This window comes from Gossypium hirsutum, chromosome A01 (genome assembly GCF_007990345.1).
Source record: "Gossypium hirsutum isolate 1008001.06 chromosome A01, Gossypium_hirsutum_v2.1, whole genome shotgun sequence".
In the NCBI taxonomy this organism is placed as follows: Eukaryota; Viridiplantae; Streptophyta; class Magnoliopsida; order Malvales; family Malvaceae; genus Gossypium; species Gossypium hirsutum.
The window spans coordinates 45337022-45363173 of record NC_053424.1 but is presented as its reverse complement, the minus strand read 5'-3'; the positions used below and the strand labels follow the sequence as shown (position 1 = coordinate 45363173).

Here is a 26152-nt window from a genome sequence, read left to right as displayed (position 1 = left end):
TATTATACCATATGTATATGACGTGTTTATGATTGATTTGGATGCCTTGTTATGGCTTATAAGTATGTGAAATGTTGTGTATAGGTGCATGCCAAATTGGGTGAGAAAATGGCTTGTAAAATGGCCTATTTTAGTCCACACGGGCAGAGACACAGGCATGTGTCTCAGCCGTGTGTCCCTTGTAGCTTTCAAAGGGTTGCAAGTTAGGCTGTTACATGGCCTAGAACACGGCCTGGTACATGGGTGTATGAGGTTATTTTGAAGGGTACACAGCCTGGCACACGAGTGTGTGGCTTGGCCGTGAAACCCAAGTCAGTGAGTTACACGGGCACAGATACGAGCTGGAACACGGCGTTGTTTCCCTACTTTGAATGTCCACACGGTCTAAGACACAGGCATGTTTGTTGGCCGTGTGAGTCACACGGCCTGGCGACACGGCTGTGTGACCCCTGCAGTGTTGAAAATTTTCACTATTTTCTAAAAAATTCTTTGAATTTTTTATTTAGTCCTGACTTGTTTCTAATGCATATTTAGGGCCTCGAGGGCTCGTATGAGGGACAATATGTATGTTTTGACTTGGTTTTAATATGTTTATTGTTATGATATGAAATGTTTGAAATTTCTGTCACTTTGAATTGTAAACTCCGGAAATGCTCCGTAACCCTGTTTTAGCGACAGATACAGGTTAGAGGTGTTACAATAAAGGTTGTTCATGTGTATAGAGGGGGTCCCTAGGAGGTCATGCCTCGAGGTTAAAGTAGGGTACTCTTGTGTTTAAGTCTAAAGTTAAATTGTAAATAGATGCTAGGGTTATCAAAGTACCAAATTGTAAAGGTTTATTTATCGCATGATAGAAGTTTTAATAGATGTTACATCGTGTAGTTTAACATTTTCTAATAGCTTAAGTAAATTGGTTAAAAGACTGTTAAATGACAGGATCCTTGTGACACCTGGTACCCAGATCCAATGATCGGGTTGGGTAGAGAGTGTTACAATTAAATTATTAATGGATGGAATATTGTATGTTATATGAATAAATACAATTAATTACGTAAAATGCTTGTATATACATGATGCGGAGTAATGAGGGATATACCTTGACGGGGTAGATGAAGATAGGAAAATATTAGCATAATGGAGGAATGGGCAGATTGAAATGGGATACAAAGGAATTTGGTTGCGTCATGGAAGGTTATCCATTGGCTTGCTAGAACAACACCGTGACGATTTATCGACTCTATGGAGCAACACTGCGATTGCGGTTATCGACTGGCTCGTTAGAGCAACACCATGACTATGGTCTATCGAATCTATAGAGCAACATTGCAACAACGATTACCAACCAATCCTTCAGGTCAACATCATGGAAACAGTATTTAGGTCCTTCAAGGCGACACCTTAGCAGAGGTTTAATGATTCCTCAGAATCGGGAGTTCGACAGGACATTAAACCAAGAGTTTCGCCAGGGCATGAATGGAGAAGTTATTACTAGACTTATGCGACGAGTAGCATGTCAAAATGATTGTGGTGCGTCTGATAGCACGAGAAAATAGAGTGATGATAGGGTTCTCCAGGATGCAACGCATCCACCATTATAAGCCCACTTGAATTGATGCAAAACTAGCATTGACTGGGGAGATATACCATGGATAATTGTAGTTGAAAACCCAACCAAAGAATAAGCCAAAGTAGGGGTAGTTCGTCAAAAATACCTCATGGAAGAAAATATCTTGCTAAGGCTGGGTGATTAATTAAAAGTCCGCTAGAGATTTATAGGAAAGAAGGTCAGATTAGGACTATGTTGCGTGAGAGAGTCCGCAGAGACTCATTTATGAGGGAGTTCACTAAGGATTACCTTGGGTAGAGAGTACGCCGAAAAATAGTGAAAAAACAAGAGTCCATCAAGGCCATATAATATGGGAAAGACCATGTGAGAATACCAATGGTGGAAACGGTCAAGGGATACCTAAGATAGAGATAGACCGTTAGGAAACAATATATTGGTTGGAGTATCTTAAAGACTGGACTAAGGTGAATAAGTACTTTAGGGTTACATTAGGGCACGAGTCCACTAGGAAAAAGAGGGCTTTGTTCAGTAAGAAAAATATCATATTTAAGCAGTAAATGGTGATATTAAGAAGAGACCCTAGTCACGAAAGGGGATCGAGCATTGGCTACTCCAACAGGTAGGTTATTGTCGGAATGGAATGACAAATCCTTATTGGGTTCAGTGTGAATTAAAGGGATCAAGGTAAGGATCCACGATTTTAAAGAATATTTGGTTAAACGATAATAGTTATCAACAACCCAAAATGGTAAATATGGGTTGCAATGAAAAGGTCTATCAAGAAGAGTATAAAGAAAGTTTGGAACAATGGTAAAATTGGTTAAGCCCCATAAGAGAGCATTCTTAAACGGACCATGGTTAAAATCAGACTAGCAATTGTGTCCACTAAAGGTTGACTGGGAGAGAGCAAGACATTGGCCACACCAACAAATTTTGTGAATCCTCCCACAAGATTCAGGGAATTTTAACTTGGTGCATAAAATCTCATCTTCTTAAATTTTTATGCAATTTTTTCATGGTCACTTATGTACAGATCTCACTAGTCTCTTTCAAACTTACAAGATTTACTGCGTATATGCAGGGTGGATCAAGACTTGAGAACTGAATGGAGAGACCAAGTCAGACTCTGCCAAACTCTAGAGATGGGAGCGGTAGCTGTTTCATATATATAAAGGGGCACCCTTAGATGCCTCAGGGTTTATGATTATATATGTATTCGAGTTTTAATTTAAAATTTATAAATAGTTATTGGAAACAAAATTGTAAAGATTTATCAATAGTTCTATATAAGTTTTAATAATAGTTAGATTTTGAAATTTAAGTTTTTTTTTATGTAATTAAAGCAAAATTCGAAATATTGTTAACTTATTTAGGTTTTTGTATCATCTGATACCCGAACCTGACAATCGAGTCGGATATAGATGCTACATGATACTCGTGAGTATCAAGATACTCCTAAAAACGTATTGTGAGAAATAACTTTCTTACCCACTTTATTAATAAATAATATAAAAAATATATATAACTAGAAAGTAAAAATAACCCTCCTATGATCCATTGATGAAAGAAAATGAGTGATTGACATTTAAGAGTAAATTTCTTTTTTTTTTAAGTTGGAGAAATTAATACACTAAACTAAAATAAAGGTAATTTTGTCTTACCATTTTTCTTGCTTTCCTTTTATATAGAAAAATAACTTTTTCGCCATTATCAATGGATTCACTTTCCATTGTTTGTGAGAAAGTAAGACTTTGTTTGGCTACTGAAATTTTTTTTTTCAGAAGTCTTCATTTTCTATTTTTTTTAGAAGTTGAATAACACATTTGATAAATAGAAATAAAAAAAAATTTAATAATGAAAACACATGATGATAACTATTTTTCTCTAACAAAAATAAAATAAGAAAACTTGTAATTTTTTTTTTTTTTGAAACAAAACGACCCCAAGGGTCAACACAATCTTATTAAGAAACATCACAAATTACAGCATCGTGGATTTCCGGCGGATAATCCATCTCGAACAAACAATGTTTAGCCTCACTACACATTTTTTTACAAATTAAATGAGCTACAGTGTTACAAGACCGTTCGGTCCAAATTAAATTGGCCGATTTGAAAAAACTGAAAGCTGCTGTGCAATCCTTTATTCGTGCGCCTATTGTGGTGACGTCATGGGCTAATTTATTAAACTTGTTGACCAGCCCCACGTGATCTGTCTCAAAGATGACTTGATCTTTTAAATTCAAATTACAAGCAACTTTTATACTTTCTTCGAACGCCATACACTCTGCTTCTTCCACCGACATCCTGCCTTCTTTGAAACCCCCACCCCCTCCTAATACAAAGCCTTCTTCATCTCGTATAATCGTCCCATACCCGCATCTATTTTCACCTACAGTAGCATCAAAGTTAACTTTGAGAAAATTCTTTGGGGGTTTTTTCCACTTTTTCTCCTCTATATTCTGCGATAATAATGGTTCTTTCAGCAGGTTACAAATTCGAAATTCCCTGTGTAGGTTACTGGCTCTTTCCCATATCTGTTTAGCCTTCTCTTCTTTTCCCCTGAAAATAAAATTATTTCTGTTATTCCAGCAGTTCCAAAGAATTGTCATCAGGTCGGCCATAGCTCTCTTATCCAGGACCCGCATCAGTTCTTCCAACCAGTCAATGCACCGATCGTAATTCTTAGAGATAAAGCTCCTGGTCCATCCGCCTATCGAAAGAACAGCTCTTGAGGTCGGGCAGTCTTTTAACGCATGTAACAGCGTTTCGGTTTCAGCTCCACATCTTGGGCATCCCTTGTCGAATCCTTGTCTGATGCTGGCGATCTTACAGTTCGTCGGAAGTATTTCATGGCCCACTCTCCACGTAAAGACACGAATCTTCGGTAAGGTGTCTAGCTTCCAAATGGCTTTCCAAAAAAAAGAAAACTTGTATTTATATGGATACCATGGGTATTAGATTTAATATTAGAAAAACTGCTAAAAAAATATTTTTAAGCTTATCCGGTTTTGAATCAAGATCAATTTATCTAAAATTAAAAACTTTTATTTTCATCATTTTTATTTTTAATAAAACATTTTTAGTAAAAATATTGAAAACAACTTTTTGTTATAGTTTAATTTATACATATTTTCATTTTTATTTTTCAAATATCATTTTTAAAATTTTAAATCAAACATATTTTCTTTAATGTTTTTCATTTTTCAAAAAAAAAAAATGAGTTCTATTTTCTGAAACCAAACGCAGTTTAATTATTTTTCCGTTATATCCTAAAAAAGCAAATCATTTTTTATATACCCAAAAGTCTAAACCACATTCCAATTAATGTGATATTTTAAATATATTTAATTCTTACTGTTTTAGATTTTTAGAATAAATATTGATTACATAAGGTGTTTTTTTCCATTTATTGTTAAAGATTTTTAAATATTCATGTTAAATTTTAATTGAAAAATAATTATTTAATATACCTAAGACACGTCATTGTAAGTAAATTTGGATATATTAAACTTTTTATTTCTACTAATTAAATTTAATTAAAGTAGAACCCATCATCCCAACCATTTATAAGAAAAGACAAGATGAGAAGAATTTTTTTCCTCAAATAGGAATTATTACGTAAAACTGAATTTATATTAAGAATAACCTTTTTTAATAAAAAATATGAAAATAATTAGCTGGGTGATATTTGGCATTTAGTTAAATGATTTTTTAAGGTAATTAAAATAATTTTTAGACATATCATTTTCCAATTAGATGACATTCGATCCATAGAAATGAATTAATCTAAAGAAGGATTAGTTATGAGACATTTGGCATATAACAGAATAATTATTTATAAACAGATCAATTTTTTATTTAACAAATAAATTATATTTTGAAGTAGATTGAATCTTAGTTCGATTACATTGGTATTTTTATTAGTATAAAAAGACGTGGGTTCAAGTGCGCTGAAATATATTATCATCTCTTTTAAAGGTTAGGAAAAATTATAAATAATTTTAGGTATTATATAAAAAAAATATAATAACAATCTATAATTAGATTAATATTAAAAAATTATATTTTAAATATTATACATATTTATATATATCGTAATTTATAAAATTGAAGAAAACTGTCATTATGAACCAACCTTAAACCTTACTTCTTAAGTTGGGAAGATAAAGTTTCAGTTACTTGTTTCTCAAATTGTCGGCTTCCAAAGGAAACAAAAAAAAAACTCAATTCTGAAGGAAAGAAAAAGTAATATAGGTACTCTATAGGACTTATTGTTTTTCTTTATTATTTTACTATCACATATTTAATGTAATTAATTACATTTTAAATGTTATTTTATATAATTGTATTTATTTTTATTTTTTAACATTTTAATTTATTAGTATTTTTTTATCTTTTCGATTATCGGATGGCATTAATATTTTTATTTTAATTAAATATTTTATATTTGTTATCATAATTATATTCGTTTCATAATTTTTTAAGCGTTATTTATTTTCAAGTATCCATTTTTATCAATTAGGGAGTAATTATTTAGACATGAACGCTGAGCATTATTTTCATGCGTCCTTAATATTTTTCTTCTTTTTGTTCTCTTTGTAGAACATGTCTACGAATTGGCTGCTTTTTTCTTTCGTGTGTGTTGCAGTTGAGGTGAATTCGGCATATATACCCAAAAATTTTTGGTAAAATTGGTCGGTATTTTTGAAATTGGCAAAAATTGGTTGGGTTTTTTTTTTCTTATGATTTATCCCTCAAACTTATGTATGGCATTTATAAGGTATTATCTTTGAGTATTCAAAAAGCTTAAACTCGTGACCGCATATCGACCGTCAATTGGGCCTCCAATTATACTCAAACTCGTTACCACATAACAACTGTTGATCAAGACCTTTACTTAGACTCTGCCCCATGACCGTATAAAGTATTATCACCCCAAAACCCCACTTCCAAAGGATGGATTTCTAAAATAATGGTCCAATCTCAACACAACATATGAAATGTGGGTCTCCGAGCGTTATCGCATCACCGACAACTCAAGAATACCATAAAACTAGCACACTTTCTACCTTAAGCAAAAATAAATATTTTTGAAGAAAAAATTAAACACTGAAGCAAGAGAAAAACTGAGAGAGAAAAATTTTGTAAAGAGGAGGGATGGTGGTTAAGAAATATGATGGAGTAAAAGGAGAGCCCCCTTTTATAGACGCAGGGGAGGGTGACATTGAAAGGGAAAAAAAGACAAGGTGTGCTTGAAAATGCGTCTCAAAAGAGGCGTTTTCATCAAATAATAACTTCAGTTTAGTAGAAATTCTCGAGGCACAGGGCATCTGCATAGGCTTTGGAAAAGTGGTAGAGAGAAAGCGCGCCCAGCTGGATGCGTTTTTCACTGACATGTCAGGGGAAGCACGTCCAGCTAGGCGTGTTTTCTTTGGAATTATCAGAAATTGCATCCAGCTAGGCACATTTTCCCTCCACCATGTCAGAAAAAGTGCATACAACTGGATGCATTTTCTCTCATCCATTTGTCCAAAGCATATGAAGATGCCCTATACCCAGGAATCCCGGGTAAGTTTTTGAGCACTCATCGAGCATACATTGTTATTCGATGAAAACGTGTTTTTAACATATCCCTCCCTCCCTCCTTGTTACTTTTTCCTATTAAACTACTGAAGTATTCAATACTAAGACACAAGTAAATTTGACTTTTTAAAGAGTTGCATTGCAAGTTTTGTCTCCCATTTCTTTAAATAACCATTTGAAGACTGTTTAGTTCTAAATATTTAATTCATTTTAAATTAATAAACCAATTATCGTAGGGGAAGAGATGAGTCGACGAGTCAAATCCGTAATTTATTACAACGATTAAATTTACAATATGGATGTCGAGGTAGTATTTACAGGAGCCCAATCAACTAACTTGGCTTTCAATCGTAGTATTCAATTGTGTGAGCTACAAACAATAATTAGGAGGAAAGTGAGGGGTTCAAGCCAGAGAAGAATTTTGAGTTTGAAATGTAGATATTTGGCCTTATAGGACCCTTTTAAGTATGAGCTCTTTGACGTGAATGGTTAGATGGAGCTCGAAGAGGCCCTAGATCTGCATTGCTCAAGTGGAAATGATATACTTGAGTTATATGTCAAGTTTGTCAAGTTCGATGGAGCTGGTCTGTCTTCGACTAATGTTCTGGGTCATGAAGGAACCGAATAAGAAGCAGAAAGTCTTACGACATGGTTGTGTGGTGGGTTCACTACTTTCTTACAAAACTTTCATTATGATGTCTCATAATCATAAATGGGAAGACATTCTTCGGTTTTAGGCATCGATTTTAACTTCGACGGCCATTCCACCCATCAATTAGGGTAACGCTATAACCTAAACTTCGACATCCGGACACAACATTCAGTCAATGCATTCGATTTCAACTGCAATGGTCTAATGTCCTAGGCTAGAAGTTCTTATACTAGTATATCATCAACCTACACCTATTGGCATTCCGGTGGAGATTTTGACCGTGACATGGAGTATAGAAGAACTGATGATTTACTCTTTATGTTCAGAGCCGACGAAGGGACATTCAACCCTTTGGATGAAAATGAGAATGAAGATGCAGCTGAGGAAGAATATGCATGCACGAACGAAAAGGCAGCGAATGGTGTTAGCGGATTTAAATCTGACCCCAATCCAATTTTGCTGTCCAGGTCAGATGGTTCAAAAATAACCCTTTTTCCTTAACCAGAGTGGGTTAGAGTCTCTAGGGCTACCGCACAGAAGACCTGGCTATGCAAGTTCTTCGTCAAACGCCAGGGAATTAGAAGTTGACATGGAGTATTCCTCCAAAGATTCTTTTCTTGTTGTAGTGAAACGGTTCAACGTCAAGAATGGCGTGAACTACTATGTCACAAAATCCTATTGGAGAAATTTAAGGTCAAGTGCTCAATACGTGACAACAGGTGCCAATGAAAAATCATGTCATCTTTTCAAAAGAAGATGGGATTGTGAACAATAAAAAAAGTATACCGATCCATATACTTGTGTTGTCACAAGTTCATTATACAATCACCTGATATTTTTATGTAACCTGAAAATGGTCTCTATATTTGCAATAATGTAACTTTGACTCTTCCTATTGCAGGTGTAACTCAAGATCATCCAAAGCTAGACTCTGACATGATAGCTAACATAATTTTTCCTATGGTGAAAGCGAGTTTTACGATTCCCGTGTCGATTTTGATTGTCAATATCTGTAGTCAGTATGATTACACACCATCATACTACAAGGCATAAGTCACAAAACAAAATTCCACGGAGAAGTTACATAGCGGGTGAGACAAGTTATATAATGATTTGTGGTAATGGTTTCAAGTACTAGATTGGTACATTTTAGGTTCCGTAACCAATCTGAAAATACATCCAGCATACTTTCGTGATCGTTTGGTCCCTAAGAAAAAAGTTTTCCATAGATTCTTTTGGATCTTCGACCAATGCAAATAAGCATTTTGGTACTACAAGTCATTGGTACAAATTGATGGCACTTGATTGTACGAGAGGTACGAGTATCAGTTGTTGATGGTTATTGCCAATGATGGTAATTAGAGGACTCTGCTGATAGCATTTGCAATAAAACTGAGAGAAAAGGCAGATGAACGACTTATGCGTCATGTTGTCCTATAGCCCAACATATGCGTCATCTCCGACAGGGTACCTAGAATCTTAGTCGTAATTGAATGAAATGGTAGCCTTGAGATCGCACGCACTGTATGTATTGTATAAGACACATCAACTCTAACTACATGGAAAAATACGGTTGGGATAGTTAGCGAGTACAAGTCATTGACATGGGTGTGTAGTTGCTACTATTTCAACAATAATGTTATAACATATACAGTGTTTGCATTCATGAGTATACTGTTATACTTTGAATTTTCGACAGGGTATGAACTCGTCCAACACTTTTTCCATAAAATGTTGGATAACTTACACAGCATCAACAGCCATGGTGTGGCGTACTACACTAACATACCCTTCGACCAGTGGACACAATCGTATGACGGGGATCTACGATACGGGCACATGATAACAAACCTAGCGGAATGCATCAATTTTGTATTAAATGGGACGTGTCATTTGTTGATAACCTTGATTGTGAAAGAAATATACTTTTGCTTAGCAACCTTACTTCTGAAATGGGCAGAGAAATATGCTAGACAGATAGTGAGTGGTCACATTTGGTGCGAGGATGTCATAAAAGAAATTAAATAAAATGCAGAGAGAGAAAACACTATGTATATAGTGTGTCACTCATACTTAAACCTATCATTTAAGGTCACGTAGTACACCAAACCAGACCAAGATATTGTCAGGGAAGCATACCATGTTTCCCTAATATGAGGGACTTGCGATTGTAAGATATTCTAGGCACTTTGATTGCCATGTGTACATGTAATTGCTGCGTGTGCGCAAGCACAAATATAGTAAACATCATATATTAACGAAGTGTACAAATTGGAACGCATGTACAATGTATAGGAATCTGAATTCCTACAGATCCTAGATGAGAGTATGTGGTCGTCTGTGTCGAGTGCCCCATTCAAGGTGGTACTGAATATTCGATTGCATCACCACTCAAAAAATTGACTGAATTCTACTCGGATACACAACAATATGAATGTTCGAGAGAGGACCAATCAACCGAGGTTATGCAATTATTGTAGGAACTCAAGGGCATACTAAGCAAACATGTCCACAATTTGGGGATACATTGAGGACAACACCTTGTTAACATATTTTATTCATTTTTTACACAATTTTATTCATTTTTATTGTACACAAATTTATTCTTCGTCTTTTTTTGTACAAAATTTGTTCATTCTTTTATATACCCTATTGAATTGTTGATATATAATTATCTATCAACGGCCATGAATTGCTTGGTCACATTACATGTTTTACTTTGAATTTTTCATAGAAATAAGTTATAGATAATTTTTACCCCTTTTACTATTTTGTTTGACAATGATGAAATTATAAATAAAGATAAACCAAGTGTAATGGGTAGGTTAAGGCTCTCTCTCAAGGTATCGGATTTAACTTTTGGGTATAGTTTATTAAATATTATTAAATTATGAGTTGATTTACACTGCAATAATTTACCTCTAAAAATTTATAAAACTATCATTAAATGTTGATATCAATTATTATGGATGGAAAATTCCTATACAATATACATTACAAGTTAACAAAGGGAATTATGAGTTGAAACACAAATATAAAAAAAAACAACCATATTTTATTGATACAATTATATTTACATCACAAAAGTAAAGGAAAAAAGCATCATCGGTGTCCTTGGGCCAAATGTGTGTCATAGGATGGTTGTCGACGGTTGAGCATAGGATTTTCTTGTGCAAGTTAGGGTGACAACTCGTCCTCTTCATCATCTTCATTTTCAACTTGACCTCTATCTTCATCTTCATCTCCTTCTTCCATTGTTGAGCGTGGTGTCATCCTAGCCTCTCACCATGTATCATCTATTGTATGAGAAGGTGGTTGCAAAGATGAGTCACTTTGATAAAACAATGACGTAAAGGTGTTTGAGACACCATCGGCAGATAACTGTACAATGTCGCATAAGTCAATTGTATATAATATCTGGGAATTGTTGTTGTTGGCAGATACGTTGACATTGGGGTCGACATCAATGTCGTCATTAGGACATAATATACTGGGACGGAGGTGCCGTGAAAAACACACTTAGAGGAGGTGTAGAAACATAGTGATGTGGTGGTACATAGTGTGGTGTTTGTGTAAAATACTTGGGGTTGTGAAAGGAACAAGAAAATATGAAGGGAACTGACTAGGATGTGGTACAGACATCAATGTCCCTTGTTGGGTTGGAACTGATAACAAACTCGTCGTGCCACGTGTTCTAGACCTACAATTATGGGGCGGTCGTCGTGGCCTCAAACGAATTTGCCTATGCCTCGCCTCCATTGACAGTAGATATGGCTTCCTGGCAAGTCTAAACCATGACATGTACTCCGCAAAGGTCATTGTATCTGTTACGAAAAAGGTTGGCGCATGGGTATGAAATCATTCCTGCGATTCCAAATGTTGATATATTCCTTGTGAAATTCCCTCCAATTTTCGTTAGTTTTCCCTACAAATCAAGTTTGTACAGTGCTTCGATGTCTTGCGGTGGCAGCAGAATATTTTGCCTCCACTTAAACTATCACATCACTCGATCAGATTCATGCATCTCCATCGTTGTGTAAACTACCAAAGACACATTCACGTCCCACATACTCCGATTGGTCAAATATTCAAGTGGGATGTATTGTATGATTGTCAGGTCGAAGTATGTCATCCATTCAAACTGTAGTACACAATTATAAATCTTGTTATCTACAAAATATTAAATTAGAAATCATCACGTAATTATTATATGTTTGAAAATTTTAATAACTAACCTTAACTTTCGAGCGTTGATTTAACAGCAACAAGATATTTTGAATTGCTCCTGTAGTCCCACATACGTTGGCCCATGGTTCCACCTACACAAACAATATATTAATTCGAACAAATAATAAATAAATAGAATTTACTATGGTAACTATATTATTATCAAATGAATTTTACCTTGTCACCAATGAGAATGTATAAAGGGTGTCCAATAAAGGATGTAAAAATGGTAGTCGCCACCATGCCGGTAACTGCAACAAAAGCAGACAACCATCGGTTGACATCTTATTCGATTCTATTATCCGGTACAACTCCTGATTCAACGTGGCCAACACAGCTAATCCTCAACTTAGTTTACCACATTCTTTGAAGTCGACCAAATGTAGTATTCACCTTATGTGTGCAAAATTTCAAGATTTATCTGGCATTAAAATACCCTCGATTAACCTCAGGATGAATGTTTAGGCGTATTTTTCTTTTTTGGAGGTAGTTATGTGATCCTCAAGTTTATCAAAATTATCTTCCAACTATTTCATCTCTATCCGGCCACCTTGAAACTTGTTCAGCACCTTCCCTAAAATGCCTCGCAAAGGAACTCCTTACCAGGAACAACAATTGCCCTCATAACGAATGGCCCGTCTACTGCTAAACGGAGTTGTAAAGTTATGTTCTCGAGCGTAATTGTATACTCATCACATGGAAGATGGAATGGGTGTGTTTCAGGTCTCCATCTTTCTACCAACACGTTGATAAGTATGGGATCCAATTTATAGCCCCTAGCATACGGTACGCATATAAGATTCCCGCATCTTGCAAATGACCACGAATTACATTGGGTGTGTTGTTTAATAAATTGTGTATAAGCCCCTCCAAAACTTGATCATCTGCCTATTTATATCAACAAAATAATTTAAAATTTTAAAAACTTTAAAATTAACTTAATTAAAATTAATAAAAAAATTCATACCATTGCAAATTGTGCGGCAGAAATGTACTTGTTGTCGAAACGAATAAGAGAACTTGCAGTTTGTGAAAATTAATCGAATTTAATAATTTACGAAATAATAAAGTAAAACTAGAATATTTTTACACAAATTTAATGGAAAATTTGGAACTAATCTTGAGAGAATTGAAAGAATTGTATTTGAGTGAAAATAGTGGAAAATGACTTGAGTATATATGGGAAAAAGATTATTGTTGGATCATTTATAATTTTACTGTTGGCCAGATTTGAAATTTAATAATTGGGAATTTACTATAAGAGGAAAGTGCGTCTAGTGTCTAGTTGGACACACTTTCACACTCTTTCTCTCCAAAATTGGCCTATTTTCCTAAATTTAAAAAAAATGCCTATTTGAGAAAATAAATTTTTTATTTTTGGCACATTTCCCTTATTTAGAGTTGTAGTTATTTTTCATTTTTAGCATTATTTATTTGGTACATTTTATTGTGTTATTTGACATTTCTTCTTGTTTTATTGAATGTTTTCTTTATGTGAAAAGTTTTATGCATGATATCTTTTTATTGTGAAATAAGTCATGTCACTACCAACACATCAAGTGAGTTTGGTGGTTAAGATTGATATAGGTCATAACTTTAAGTATGTCCTTTGAATTATATATGTTCATTGATACATATGTATTAAATTCTTTACCGAGAAGGCTTAGATCATATTTTGATCCATGTCTCAAGGTGGTTTTTCTTTTTTTTTTATTGTCTTGGTTTAAATCTGTCAAAGGTTCTTATACTTTTTGAAATTTAAAATTTAATCATTCTACTTTTTTATTTAGAAATTTCGTTCTCACCGTCTATTTTTGTAATTAAAGTTTGTTGATATTGAAGTCAACAAGGGAAGGATGCAGAGGGAAGGAGAATGGTTGTTGAGAAGGTTGATTCACCCCGTTTGGGCAGAGAGCCGGAGGCTATAGAGAATGATGGTGGGAAAAGTTTGAAGGCTAATGGCTAGGAGATTCTTGAGAGAGTATAGGCTTACTATTTTTGAAAGGTCGATTCCCTCTTCATCGTTCTTGAGAGTATTTATGGGAAGGGGTTCCATCTAATATGGTGTTAATGTGTTGGACTTGTCATCTGGCTGGAGCACATGGGAAGAATGTCTTCAATGGGATGAGGATGTCTGTGTTAAGACAAATATTGTCCTTCAGCTTGACTCTAATGGGATAAAACAGTTGAACCCATGTAATGTTTAGTGACTAAACAGTTCCATGTTTCCAATGAAGATCGGGCCATCTGTTGCCCAGATAGTCACTTTGGGAGGGTGAGTTCACAGGCCCGGCTTGCTGATGGCAGACTTATTATTCAAACATCTCTTAGGTTTGGCATGTGTCTTATCGTGGATGGGGTATAACAAAGTTAATGATGTCAAAGGTAAAATCACATTTTTAGCCCTTAATATTTTTTTTGTCAAACTGGTCTTTACTTTTAAAGGTATATAGAAAATTTAATTTTTTTCATATTTTAAATAAAAAACATAAAACTTATAATTTATAATTTATAATGTTAAAAAATGAAAACTATAATATGAAAAAAATAAAAATGATTTTTAAAATACAAAAAAAATCCAAAATTCAATGTTATCTAAACCACATTGTCTACTCGAATTCAAAACTGATCAGGGTATCAGTCTAGTGAAAGTTAAAAACCCAATTGACCCGTTAATTGGTATGGACTAATTGAACTAACGGTTGACCAAGTTTTGAATTAGTCTGACAAGTTGATTCCCAAAACGACTAGCTCAAAACAAATAAATTATTAAAAATAAAAATTATAAAAATTGGTTCAACTGCTAGTTCAACTATTTGTAACATAGTTCAACCGTTTGTAGTTCAACCAATTTGTACTGTTCACGAGTCAACCAATTTTTAAAATTTTTTAGCTCTTAACATTTATATATTTTTTGTATCAATTTAGTCCAACCCTTTAAAATTATGTAAAACTTTTTTTAAAAATTAATTTTTTTTCATATTTTAAACAAAAAATAAAAAGTTTAAAATTATATTTTAAAAATGAAAAATATTTAAAATTCAAAAATAAAGAATAGTTTTTAAAAAAAATTAAAAAATATAAAAAAAATTCAAAATTCAATGTTATCTAAACTGGATTGATTAGACTAGGAATCAGCTAGTGGTGGAGCTAAAAAATTTTTTTGGGATGGTAGAATTAAATTATATATTTTTGCGATAATAAAAATACAATTTCATCATTTTAATAGTTTATATCTTTGTAATTTTTAAAGGATTAAATTAAATTTTTATTATTTTGGGGGGTCAAAGTGTAATTTTACCATTACCAATTTAAAATTTTATAAATTATAAAGAGCCTAAATGAAAAATTTTCAATTTTAGGGGGGTCGGGACCCCTGCTAGCCCCCATTGGCTTCGCCACTAGAATCAGCTAATGTATTGGTCTAACGAGTGGTAAAAAAATGATTGACCTGCAAACTGGTACGAACTTGTTGAACCTGATTAAAAATCAATGGAACCGATTTTATAATTTTTTTAAATATTTTTAGTTTAAATTTTTTTTAATAATTTATTTGCTTTGAACTTGTTGTACAATTGTTTTGGGAATCAATTAGCCAGACTAGTTCAAAATTAGTTCAACTCCCAGTTCAACCAATCCATTCCAATCTGATACTCCATTCGGTTCCTGATCCAATCGGTCTGACTAGCTGGTCTAGTCAAGTTTAGATAACATTGAATTTTGGAATTTTTTATATTATAAAATTATTTTTTATTTTTTGAATTTTAATTTTTTTTCTTTTTTAATAACTTTTTAATCATTATTTTTAAAATTTTATTTTTATTTAAAACATGAAAAACAATAATTTTAAAACTTTTTTATGTACTTTTAAAGATAATGATAAAATTGACAGAAAAGTCTAAATGTTGAGGGCTAAAAATTGATTTTACCTTTGATATCATTAATTTTAATGACAAAATTAAACAAAGATTGAGATTTTTAAATAAAAAAAATACAGGAACGCAATGTTTCAAAATTAAAATATAGAAACTAAATTTTAAATTTTAAAAGAGTAGAGGAATCTTCTTGAGTAAATTTCCCAAAAATGTCATTATTCAAAAAAAAATTACTAGATTAGGTTGTATTTTCTAAAAAATTACAGGACTAGGCTGTTTTGACAGAAAAACATTTCCAATTGGAAGCGCTTTTTGCCGCCAATATTTTTTTTTATTTTTTTGGTGCTATCTCTTATGAAAATAAAACTTACAAAACAAATTTTTATATAGACCTCAAGCGTCATTTTCCTTAATTTTTTAAGTGATGTAGGTTATGAGTTTTTATAGACTCATAATCCATTTGCAGTTTGTTCCTAGACAACGTGAGATTGTTTTTTTTTTCTTTGGTGAATTACAAGAGGAAGGCAAAGCCTTAACAACAACGTGACTAATGTGACTCAAACTCAGGCCACACTTGGGGCGATGAACACCATGACTATCAGGCCAACACATAGGATTCTGATTGCTTACTCTTTTAACTAATAACATAAGATTAAATGCTACACATATTATCATTAATATGCAAATAGATTATGAGTCTATATAGACTCATATCCAACATTGCTTAAGAAAATAAGGGAAATGAGACTTGGAGTTTATATAAAGACATGTTTTGTAAGTATTATTTTCATAAGAGGTGGCACCAAAACAAATTTAAAAAAAAAAAATTGGGGGCAGAAAGTGCTTCTAGTTGGAAGTCTTTTTTTTGTTAATACACTAAGCATTTTTTTGTAAATCTGTTGAAAGCACTTCTAACTAAAAACGTTTTTGTTATTTCAGCCTAGTCTCGTAATTTTCAAAAAAAAAAACCTAATTCTGTAATTTAAAAAAAACGATAATTTTGGGAAATCTACTCTTTCTTCTTAATATATTTAAACCGTCTTTTGTTTTGTGGTTTTGTTTGTTTTGCCTTTGAGGGGTGTACGAGAGAGCTTAGATTTCCTTTTACTTGGCCTCTGTCCCTTTTATGAAAGAAATGTTCATTTTATGAAAAAAATAATCTAATACTGATTGTAGAGTATATTTAGATATAAGCCTGCTATAAAAAAAAATTGACAAGAGCTCCTTATCAATTTGATTATTAAAATAAATAATAACTATCAATTTGTTTTTTTTTTGAAAAATAAAAACAAATTACATCAAATTAATTGTTCAAAAGCACCATAAGTTTTATCTTGTTGAAGAGCTCCCAATACCTCATTAGGTGGCACATCGGAAATTTGTAAACTTGACTTCCATACTAAGTAAAGCTTAGCCAAACAGTCCGCAATTAGATTTTTCCCTTTGGGCACATATCTGACACGACACTGTCCTTTAAAACGCATAATCCTTTGAACGTGTCTAAGTACTGTGATGCATTAGTCTTCCAACCCCTTATCTGTCAAAGTCTTAGCTACATTTGAATTATTTGTCTGAACTGTGGCCCATTTGTATCCTTTATTTAACAGAATAAGGATCCCATCTAGGATACCTTAGAGTTCCACCTCAAAAAGAGTACATCTACCTAAGTAGCGATTATATCCCAAAATCTAGTTGCTTGCCTGATCTCGTAACACACCACCAGAGAAGCATTCCCAGTGGCTAGCTCCATTGCACCATTAGAGAATTGCTGAACCCATATTCCTTCAGTGTGTGTTTGGTAACACACATTTAGAAAATTGGGCTTATAAGTATTCTAACTTGATTCAAATTGTTGTGCCCAACTAAAGGAAGCTTTGACAGTTTCGTAAGTTGACCAAGTAATATTCTAAAAGATGAAGAGATTTCTATTCTTCCAAACTCATCAACTAATTGGACCATAGAGACATGATCAAATAACTCCACAATCTTGCAATTTCATGTGACAGCAAAGATTAGAAGAAAACCAAATTTGAAAAGGGTTAGAAAAGAACTTGTTTTGTTGTTCAATTGGGACCACATGCATCCGCACTTCTTTTGCAATCAAACAATCCCGAAGAACATGGAAAGTATCTTTTGTTTCATGGCCACATATAATGCAAGAGCTGTTGTAACCTAATCCTCGCCTGGTGCATTCCGAGTTAGTTAGTAATCTCTGCTTATAAGCAAGCTAAAAAAAAAAAGAACTCTTTGAGGTCTTTGATATTTACAAGTATTCTTCCAATAGATATCTCTAGGATTACAAGAATCTTGTTTTAACGACTAGAATGCGCTACGAACAGAAAAGGAACTTGAAGTCAAGGAAGCCCAAATCACCTTATCGAAGCCTGAATCAGGATGTAGAGGAGGAATACTTACTATTCGTTGAATCACCTCGTCAAGTAGCCACACACGAAATAGGTCAAGATTCCAAGTTCTAGCAGACGTAACCAAATCACTAAGGATGCAATCCAAATCTAAATTTTGCACGAACATGAATATGCGAAATTAAGGGGCCAATTCTCAGGACCCAAGAATCCTTCCAGCATTGAATACTATTACCACTACCCACTGACCAAGCTAAGTTCTCACATAAAAAAAGGGCCATAGCTTAGAAAGAGACCTCCATAAGTGTAGACATTGGCTTTGGTGATGGGATTCAGAAGTTGTTCCTTTACCCCATATTTCGTATGAAGAACTCGTACCCATAAGGCATTATCCTATTAAATAAATTTATATTAGACATATTGGCACTAATTACAATATATAAAAGATGAGCAAGTATTTGAATTTATTCAAATTATCAATTGATGTCTTAATTCAAATATGAATCCTTCATATCTTACATTTTTCTAATATAACCACATGCATTTTCATTTATTTATGGTCTAAACATAGCTTTATTCTAAGTCCAAAAACAAACATAACCCTATTCAAGTCATTGTATTCTTTTACCACGTCGGCCTCTCACAACCATCATAATAAAAAGTATATTTATAAAAGTATATATATGATATAAAAATTAATTCTCACATAAATTTATATAAATAATTTTAGTAGGAAGTTAAATTTAAAATTAGGGGAAGAGAATTATATAGATTTACAAAAATATATATATAAAACTTTCACATACTTTTTTTAAATAATATTTTCACATACTTATAATTTATCGATAATTTTTATTGTATGAAATATTTTATTACATAAACTTAGATTCAACATACTTATAATTTATGGATAATTTTTATTGTATGAAATATTTTATTACATAAACTTAGATTCTTAGTTAAAACCTTAGAATATAGAAAATAATAAAATAGTTTCGAGCTCAATTGTCATAATTATTATTGTTAATGTAGAAAGATTTGAGTTCGAATACGTTAAAATAAAATATTTTTTTATTTATGAGTTGAGAAAAGGCATTATCTGAAAAAAATATTATTTAAAACTTATAATAAAATTATTAAAAAAATAACAATAATATAGCAATGCTGACAAAAATAACCTTGCCTTTAATTTTTAATGAGATGAATTTTTATGGAAGCTAGTAACTGGTGAAAAAAAAAAGGAATAATACCATTCTATTCGATTTTTCCTATTTTGTTTTTAGTTTTATTTTAAAAGAATTCAATATTTTTAAGTGATAATTAACTTATATTAATGTAAAACTAAATTATTTTTATCTTTTATACATTTTCGTATATCGATTAATATTTACTCATACAAATTATATACGTTAAATTTGATAAAAATTAAAATATTTATTTTTTATAAAAAAACTTTAACTGATAAATAAATATTAATATATAATATTTTAAATCGATATTATAAATATCTCATATAAATTTTAAAATTTATATACATAATAAATAAATTAAATTCATAAATTTAATAGTTAAATATTTAAAATGTTAATTTTTCAAAAATTGAAATATAAAACTAAAATTTACATTGGATGCATTTTTTATATATTAATTTTGTTTTCAATTAAAGTAGTAGTAGCAGTGAGATGGAAACTAGAGATGAGAAGCTATTCATTTTCTCATAACTCTCCCCTTTTAGCTTAAGAAAAATACCCCAAAATATATAAATCAAATTGGGATTATTTTTTTTCTCTCTTTTCATTTTTGAAGATCTAGTTCTTCCTTTTCCGAGTAGATCTGTATCGGGTTCTTGGAACTAAGATGGAATTCTGAACTGGTAAGGCTCTTTTGGGTTTTAGTTAAAGTTCATTTTCTTTTAGTTTTGCTTGAAAATAAACTTCGTTTTTCTTATTTTTTCTGACTAGATCTGTATAAATCTCTCCTTTTTATTGGTTTCTTTGAACTTAGATGATTTTTGAACCGATTATTTTTGTTTGGTTGGTTTTAGTTTAAGTTCATTTATATTTTTTACTTACAAGAAACTTTGTTTTAGATATATATGTGAAATGAATTGGTTGATCACTTGCACGAAAAATATTTTTATTTTAACTTTCTCTTTTAGCTATTTTTTAAAAATTTTTTATAAGAAAATTTAATATTGTTGACCACCGAAAGATTTGTTGCAAGATTTGATATTCTGTTTAATAAAGCTTGTATTGATTTCCTAATATTAGTGATAATAATTTAACTTCCATTTTTCCTAAAATTGTTAGTGAAACACTATGTTTTATTCTGACAATTATGTCTGAAAGTGTAGGAAAATATGTTGTAATAATTTTACCTTCTTCCGAAGTTTTCTGTCTTGTTTTTTAAATCCCTAATTCCACGTTTAATTTCCACTATTTTTTTGGTTGACATGTTGTTGATAAACACTGACTTGACCTTTGTTTTTATTTTCTTGACCTTTGTTGATAAACACTGACTTGACCTTTGTTTTTATTTTCTTTCAATCCCTAGCGGGTTTATCATTTTTTTCCTAATAATGTCTTCTGGAATATTTGATTCTAATGGTGTCTTTTTTTCTTTTTCTTTTTAAAAACTTTCAGTTGGATTCTTATCAAATGAAAGTATGTGCTGTGGATCGGAGCGATTAAACTCGAAGCTGACTCCAAGAACATCGAATTCTTCTTTCGAAGATAACAGAGTTCCTCGTGTGGATATGAATCACTTGACTGTAGTAACTGAAGATACTTTTGCAAGTCTGCTTGAGCTTGCTGCTAATAATGATGTCGAGGGCTTTAAACGATCGATGGAACATGATCCTTCTGGTGTTGATGAGGTTGGATTGTGGTATGGTCGTCAGAAAGGCTCGAAACAGATGGTTAATGAGGAGAGAACACCATTGATGGTTGCTTCTATGTATGGTAGCATTGATGTTATTAAGCTGATTCTTTCGTCTTCGGATGCTGATGTTAACCTAGTGTGTGGCCGTGACAAAAGCACTGCCCTTCATTGTGCTGCATCTGGTGGGGCTGATAATGTTATCGATGTTGTGAAGCTGCTTTTAGCGGCTGGTGCTGATGTAAATTCGGTTGACGCAAATGGTCATCTTCCTGTTGATGTTATTGTTGTTCCTCCAAAGCTTGGAGCTGTGAAATCAACTCTTGAAGAGCTCCTTGCAATCGAGGGTTCTGGTTTTGATTGGAATTCACAGGTGGCAGCCGTTGCAAATTTCGACTCCCTTCCTCTATTGCCTTTGAAGGAAAATGGGTCGTTGTTATCTGGTTCAGATTCCCCGATGAAGTCAAAGCCAATTGATGCTCCAATTTCTTCAGCATCAGAGAAGAAAGAATATCCGATTGATCCATCTCTTCCGGACATCAAGAATAGCATCTATTCAACTGATGAGTTTCGGATGTATTCATTCAAGGTGCGGCCTTGCTCACGTGCCTACTCCCATGATTGGACTGAGTGCCCATTTGTTCACCCTGGGGAGAATGCTCGGAGAAGGGATCCTAGGAAGTTCCATTACAGTTGTGTTCCTTGCCCCGATTTTCGCAAGGGGACATGTAGGCGCGGAGATATGTGCGAATATGCTCATGGTGTTTTCGAATGCTGGCTACACCCTGCTCAGTATCGGACCAGGTTGTGCAAGGATGGTACTAGTTGTGCTAGGAGAGTCTGCTTCTTTGCTCATACAGCTGATGAACTTCGTCCTCTGTATGTCTCCACTGGTTCTGCTGTTCCTTCTCCTCGATCGAGTACTTCTGGTGCTACAGCTATGGATTTTGCTGCCGCCATGAGTCTCTTGCCTGGATCACCTTCATCTGTATCTGTTATGTCTCCCTCACCATTCTCTCCACCCATGTCTCCCTCCATGAATGGCATGTCTCAATCTAATGTTGGCTGGCCACAGCCTAATGTTCCAGCCCTCCATCTTCCGGGAAGCAATCTTCAATCCAGTCGCCTGCGATCTTCTCTTAATGCTAGAGACATTCAAGCTGAAGACTTTAACTTGCTGTCTGATTTTGATGTGCAGCAACTTCAGCTGATGAATGAATTACCTGGACTTACTCAGCCATCAATGAGTTCTAGTTCTTTTAATCGATCTGGTCGAATGAAGACCCTGACCCCATCAAACCTAGATGACCTCTTTTCTGCTGAGAGCTCATCTCCACGATACTCTGATCAAGTGTTGGCTGCTGCTGTTTTCTCTCCGACCCATAAATCTGCCGTTCTTAATCAATTTCAGCAACAGCAAAACATGCTATCACCTATAAATACAACTTTTTCTCCTAAAAGTATTGAGCATCCTCTCTTGCAGGCTTCTCTATCCGGTAGGATGTCTCCTCGAAACGTTGAACCTATCTCACCAATGAGCTCTCGGGTTTCAATGTTAGCTCAACGGGAGAAGCAGCAACAATTTCGTAGCCTAAGCTCTAGGGAGCTTGGCTCTGGCTCGGCTGCCATTGTTGGTTCCCCGGTTAATTCATGGTCAAAATGGGGATCCTCCAATGGGAAGCCAGACTGGGCTGTCAATGCCGATGGGTTGGACAAGCATCGCAGGTCTTCCTCATTTGAGCTTGGTAATGGGGATGAACCCGATTTATCATGGGTTCAGTCCCTTGTAAAAGAATCTCCCACTGAGATCAAAGAGAAAATAGCAGCACCAGTCTCGGGTGAGGGTTCTAGCATGAATGCAGATCCGGTCGATAATGCAGTGTTGGGTGCTTGGCTGGAGCAAATGCAGCTCGATCAACTCGTGGCTCAGCAAAACTGAAACCGGTTTCGCTGAGCCATCCTGAGGTAGAGATAAGAAAAAAAACGTTTTGGTAAATAACATCCGCAATTATTTTTGGATTTTCAGATTTTGGGATTCTGTTAGTGATTTGGATGTTGAAGGAAAACTAAAGAGGAACACAAAGGTGAAGCCAAGGTCAGTTTGACAATGGAAACTTCAATTTTCACCATTTATTGTTATTATTACAACAAAACAGTTAGAACAGGTTGAGGATAATCTCCCTCTTTATGTTTTAAACGAATTATGACCAGTTTTAGGAGTTCTTATTTTTTTTTCCCTTAAAATATTTCTAAATTAGATTTCCATTTCTGCCATTTCAAAATTTATGATCCTTTGATGATGATGATGATGTAACATTCAACTACAATTTATTGCTTAATTCCTATTCCATATAGCTTCATTGTTACGTAAAATTCTTTTTTCGTTTCTCTTATGCCATTATTGTTTTGTTTGTTTGAAATTTGGATTCCAACAAATCCCAGTTATGGCATCTGGGGATTGTTGACATTAAACCAATTCTTAATTCTTAACCGGGAAGACTAGATGCCAGGACTTTTTAATATAAGGTTTAAGTATGTGGATTCTGCTAATCTGATCATATTTTATAGCTTATTCTTCAATTTGATTGATGAATCTTATTTTCCATTTTAATACTTTTGCATGGAATGAGTAATGTTATTATTATTATTATTATTATTTAAGTTGAAAAATGTGAGGACTGCTAGATTTCCATGACAAATTAAGGCTACGAGGATAAAAGGATGGAAAGATGCAAAATTAAAAAGAATACATATCTTGTTTGCATGATAGAATAGATAAAAAGGGTGATTTTTTTTTTGCTATGACTGAAGCATAAGATAGAAAGCTAAAAAATATTATTTTATTATTAAAAATAAAATTAAACAAATAAATAATGTTATAAATATACACACTTAACTTTTCATTATCATTCTATTTAGTTATCCTTTTAAATCGAAATGAGTTGTTTTCTTATTAACAGTTTGTGATAAATAATTCTTTTAAGAGTTAATAGGTAGTTTTCATCTATAACAATTTTATTTAGTTGGAACCTGAATTTGAATTTGTTATAGGCATTATCTCAATTTGTTAATGTTAATTTTTTTAAGAGTTAACATATACGTTGTCTATTGAATGTTATCTGACTTTGTGCAAAAAATATTTAGTTGATACTTGAATTTAGTCAAAAAATTATATTTTTTAAAATTAATTTATATTTTTTAATATCTTTAATTTTTTTTAATTTATGCTTGTCATATATCATATTGAGAGATTGTCATGTGTTATTATAGGATTGATTATCAATGTCACGCCAGTACAAAATAACTTTGTCAGTGCGGAGGTATTAATTTGGGTGATGGAATACAAGTTTAAGTACGAATTACGTACAAAAAAAATTTAAGTGCCAACTAAGTACTTTTAAACAAATTCGGAAGTAAACTACAAATTAACCATTTTTATAAGAATTTTATATCTAAAGTTTTCATCTTCCTTTTATCAATCTATTTAATTTCCATTTTGTAAGGGTTCGCATTTGGTGAGAGTACTCTACATATATATATATGTTATATGTATAATAGGAAGAAGCACATTTTAGTTATAAAGTGAACTACCCAAATAGTTATTGAAGTTTTAACGTACTCTTATTTACTCATTCTAAAATTATAATTTATCCTTACAATTAATTAGAATATGAAATTGACTTAATATAAGTAACCATCTAAGTAATTTATCATTATGATTTTAAAATGAAATTTTTTTATTATTTGAAAAAAACTGTTCAACTTTACAAAATGGATTTAATTACATGATATCACAATATTTTAACATGAAACTGATAAGTTTTTTTCGAAAGAAATTATTCAAGTTTTTTAAATTACAATAGGTTACGTGAACATGTCAAATCATATTTTAAATTAATGTCTTATTATTTAATTAAAATTACCTCATAATAAAATTAACTATTTTTTTCAATCGTTACAAAAGTTACTATTTTACTCTCTTTTTTATAACATATTAAAACTTTTATATTCATTTTGAAAATATAAAAATAAACACATGCAAGATTATAGCATATAGGATACCAACTTTTATTGCCCAATTTTGATGAATTGAATTTTTGGTCGTATGCAATTGTTTATTGATAGTACTAGCAACAATAATTTTTCTATCTCCCTCACGATTTAGCTCGTGGTGGGAGTGTGTCGGATATGGTGGTAGTGAGTGGGAAGGTTTAATGATTTGCAGTGAGGGTTGGGGGTGGATTGGCATGCAACACGAACTAGGACATGTGTGATAGAAATGGTGTGCATATGCGACGTTGGTGTAGGTTTGGAACTGTGCAAAAAAAGTTCATCAGGTTCTATCTTCCTAGTTTTTTGGGAGCTTCATAGGGTTGTTTAAGGTAAAAGCGGTATGGGGAAGAGGGCGAAGGGGTTGCCACCACCATCACTTTGATGTGCAGTGGTTGGCAAACCTGTGCGGCACTATTGTAGAGTTCGTGTACATGAAGGAGTTTCTAGTTTAGAGCCCTTCCTTTCTTAGGACTCCTTTAGTTGTCCGAATGTAACAGTACTGTTGTGCGAGTCTTAGGATGGGCCAATAGAAATGTTGAATGGGCTTTTTTTCACACAAGTTGATTGCATTAGTCCAATTGTTTGCGACTTTCTTCATCCATCTTTGGCAAGTTGTGCTATCCTATAACTCTTTTCTCTCTTGTGTAACAAATTTTCATTCCTTTCAGCTTTTTTTTATCTTCTTTGCTTACATTCTTGTTGCCATGGCTGATAAGTTAAATTCCTTATTGTCCAAGATGAAGTCTACTGATGATGAAGTTTGGAGTGTTGCGGCAGATGACAATGAGGAATTGGTTCATACGGACTCTGACTATTGGGCGATTGACAAACTAATAATTTAGAGGACCTGTCATAAGGATGCTTTTTAGGGTGTTTAGGAGCATATGGTGTAACACCCCTTATCTGTATTCGACGCTGGAACAGGGTACGAGGCATTACCAGACTTAAACACA

The 26152-nt window shown here is 33.2% G+C and overlaps 1 protein-coding gene across 1 annotated transcript; it reads left to right on the top strand.

The window, feature by feature from the left end:
• The first annotated feature begins 19908 nt into the window (after positions 1–19908).
• On the top strand, positions 19909–23500 carry LOC107948281 (zinc finger CCCH domain-containing protein 30). The gene is made up of 2 exons (XM_016882772.2): positions 19909–20142; positions 20912–23500. Exon 2 carries the CDS (start codon positions 20935–20937, stop codon positions 23083–23085), a length of 2151 nt encoding a protein of 716 aa, XP_016738261.1. The 5' UTR covers positions 19909–20142; positions 20912–20934; the 3' UTR covers positions 23086–23500.
• Positions 23501–26152: the final 2652 nt, after the last annotated feature.

Excerpts from the sequence above, each read along its gene's own strand:
- LOC107948281 (XM_016882772.2), top strand. The coding sequence starts at position 20,935 with ATGTGCTGTGGATCGGAGCGATTAAACTCGAAGCTGACTCCAAGAACA.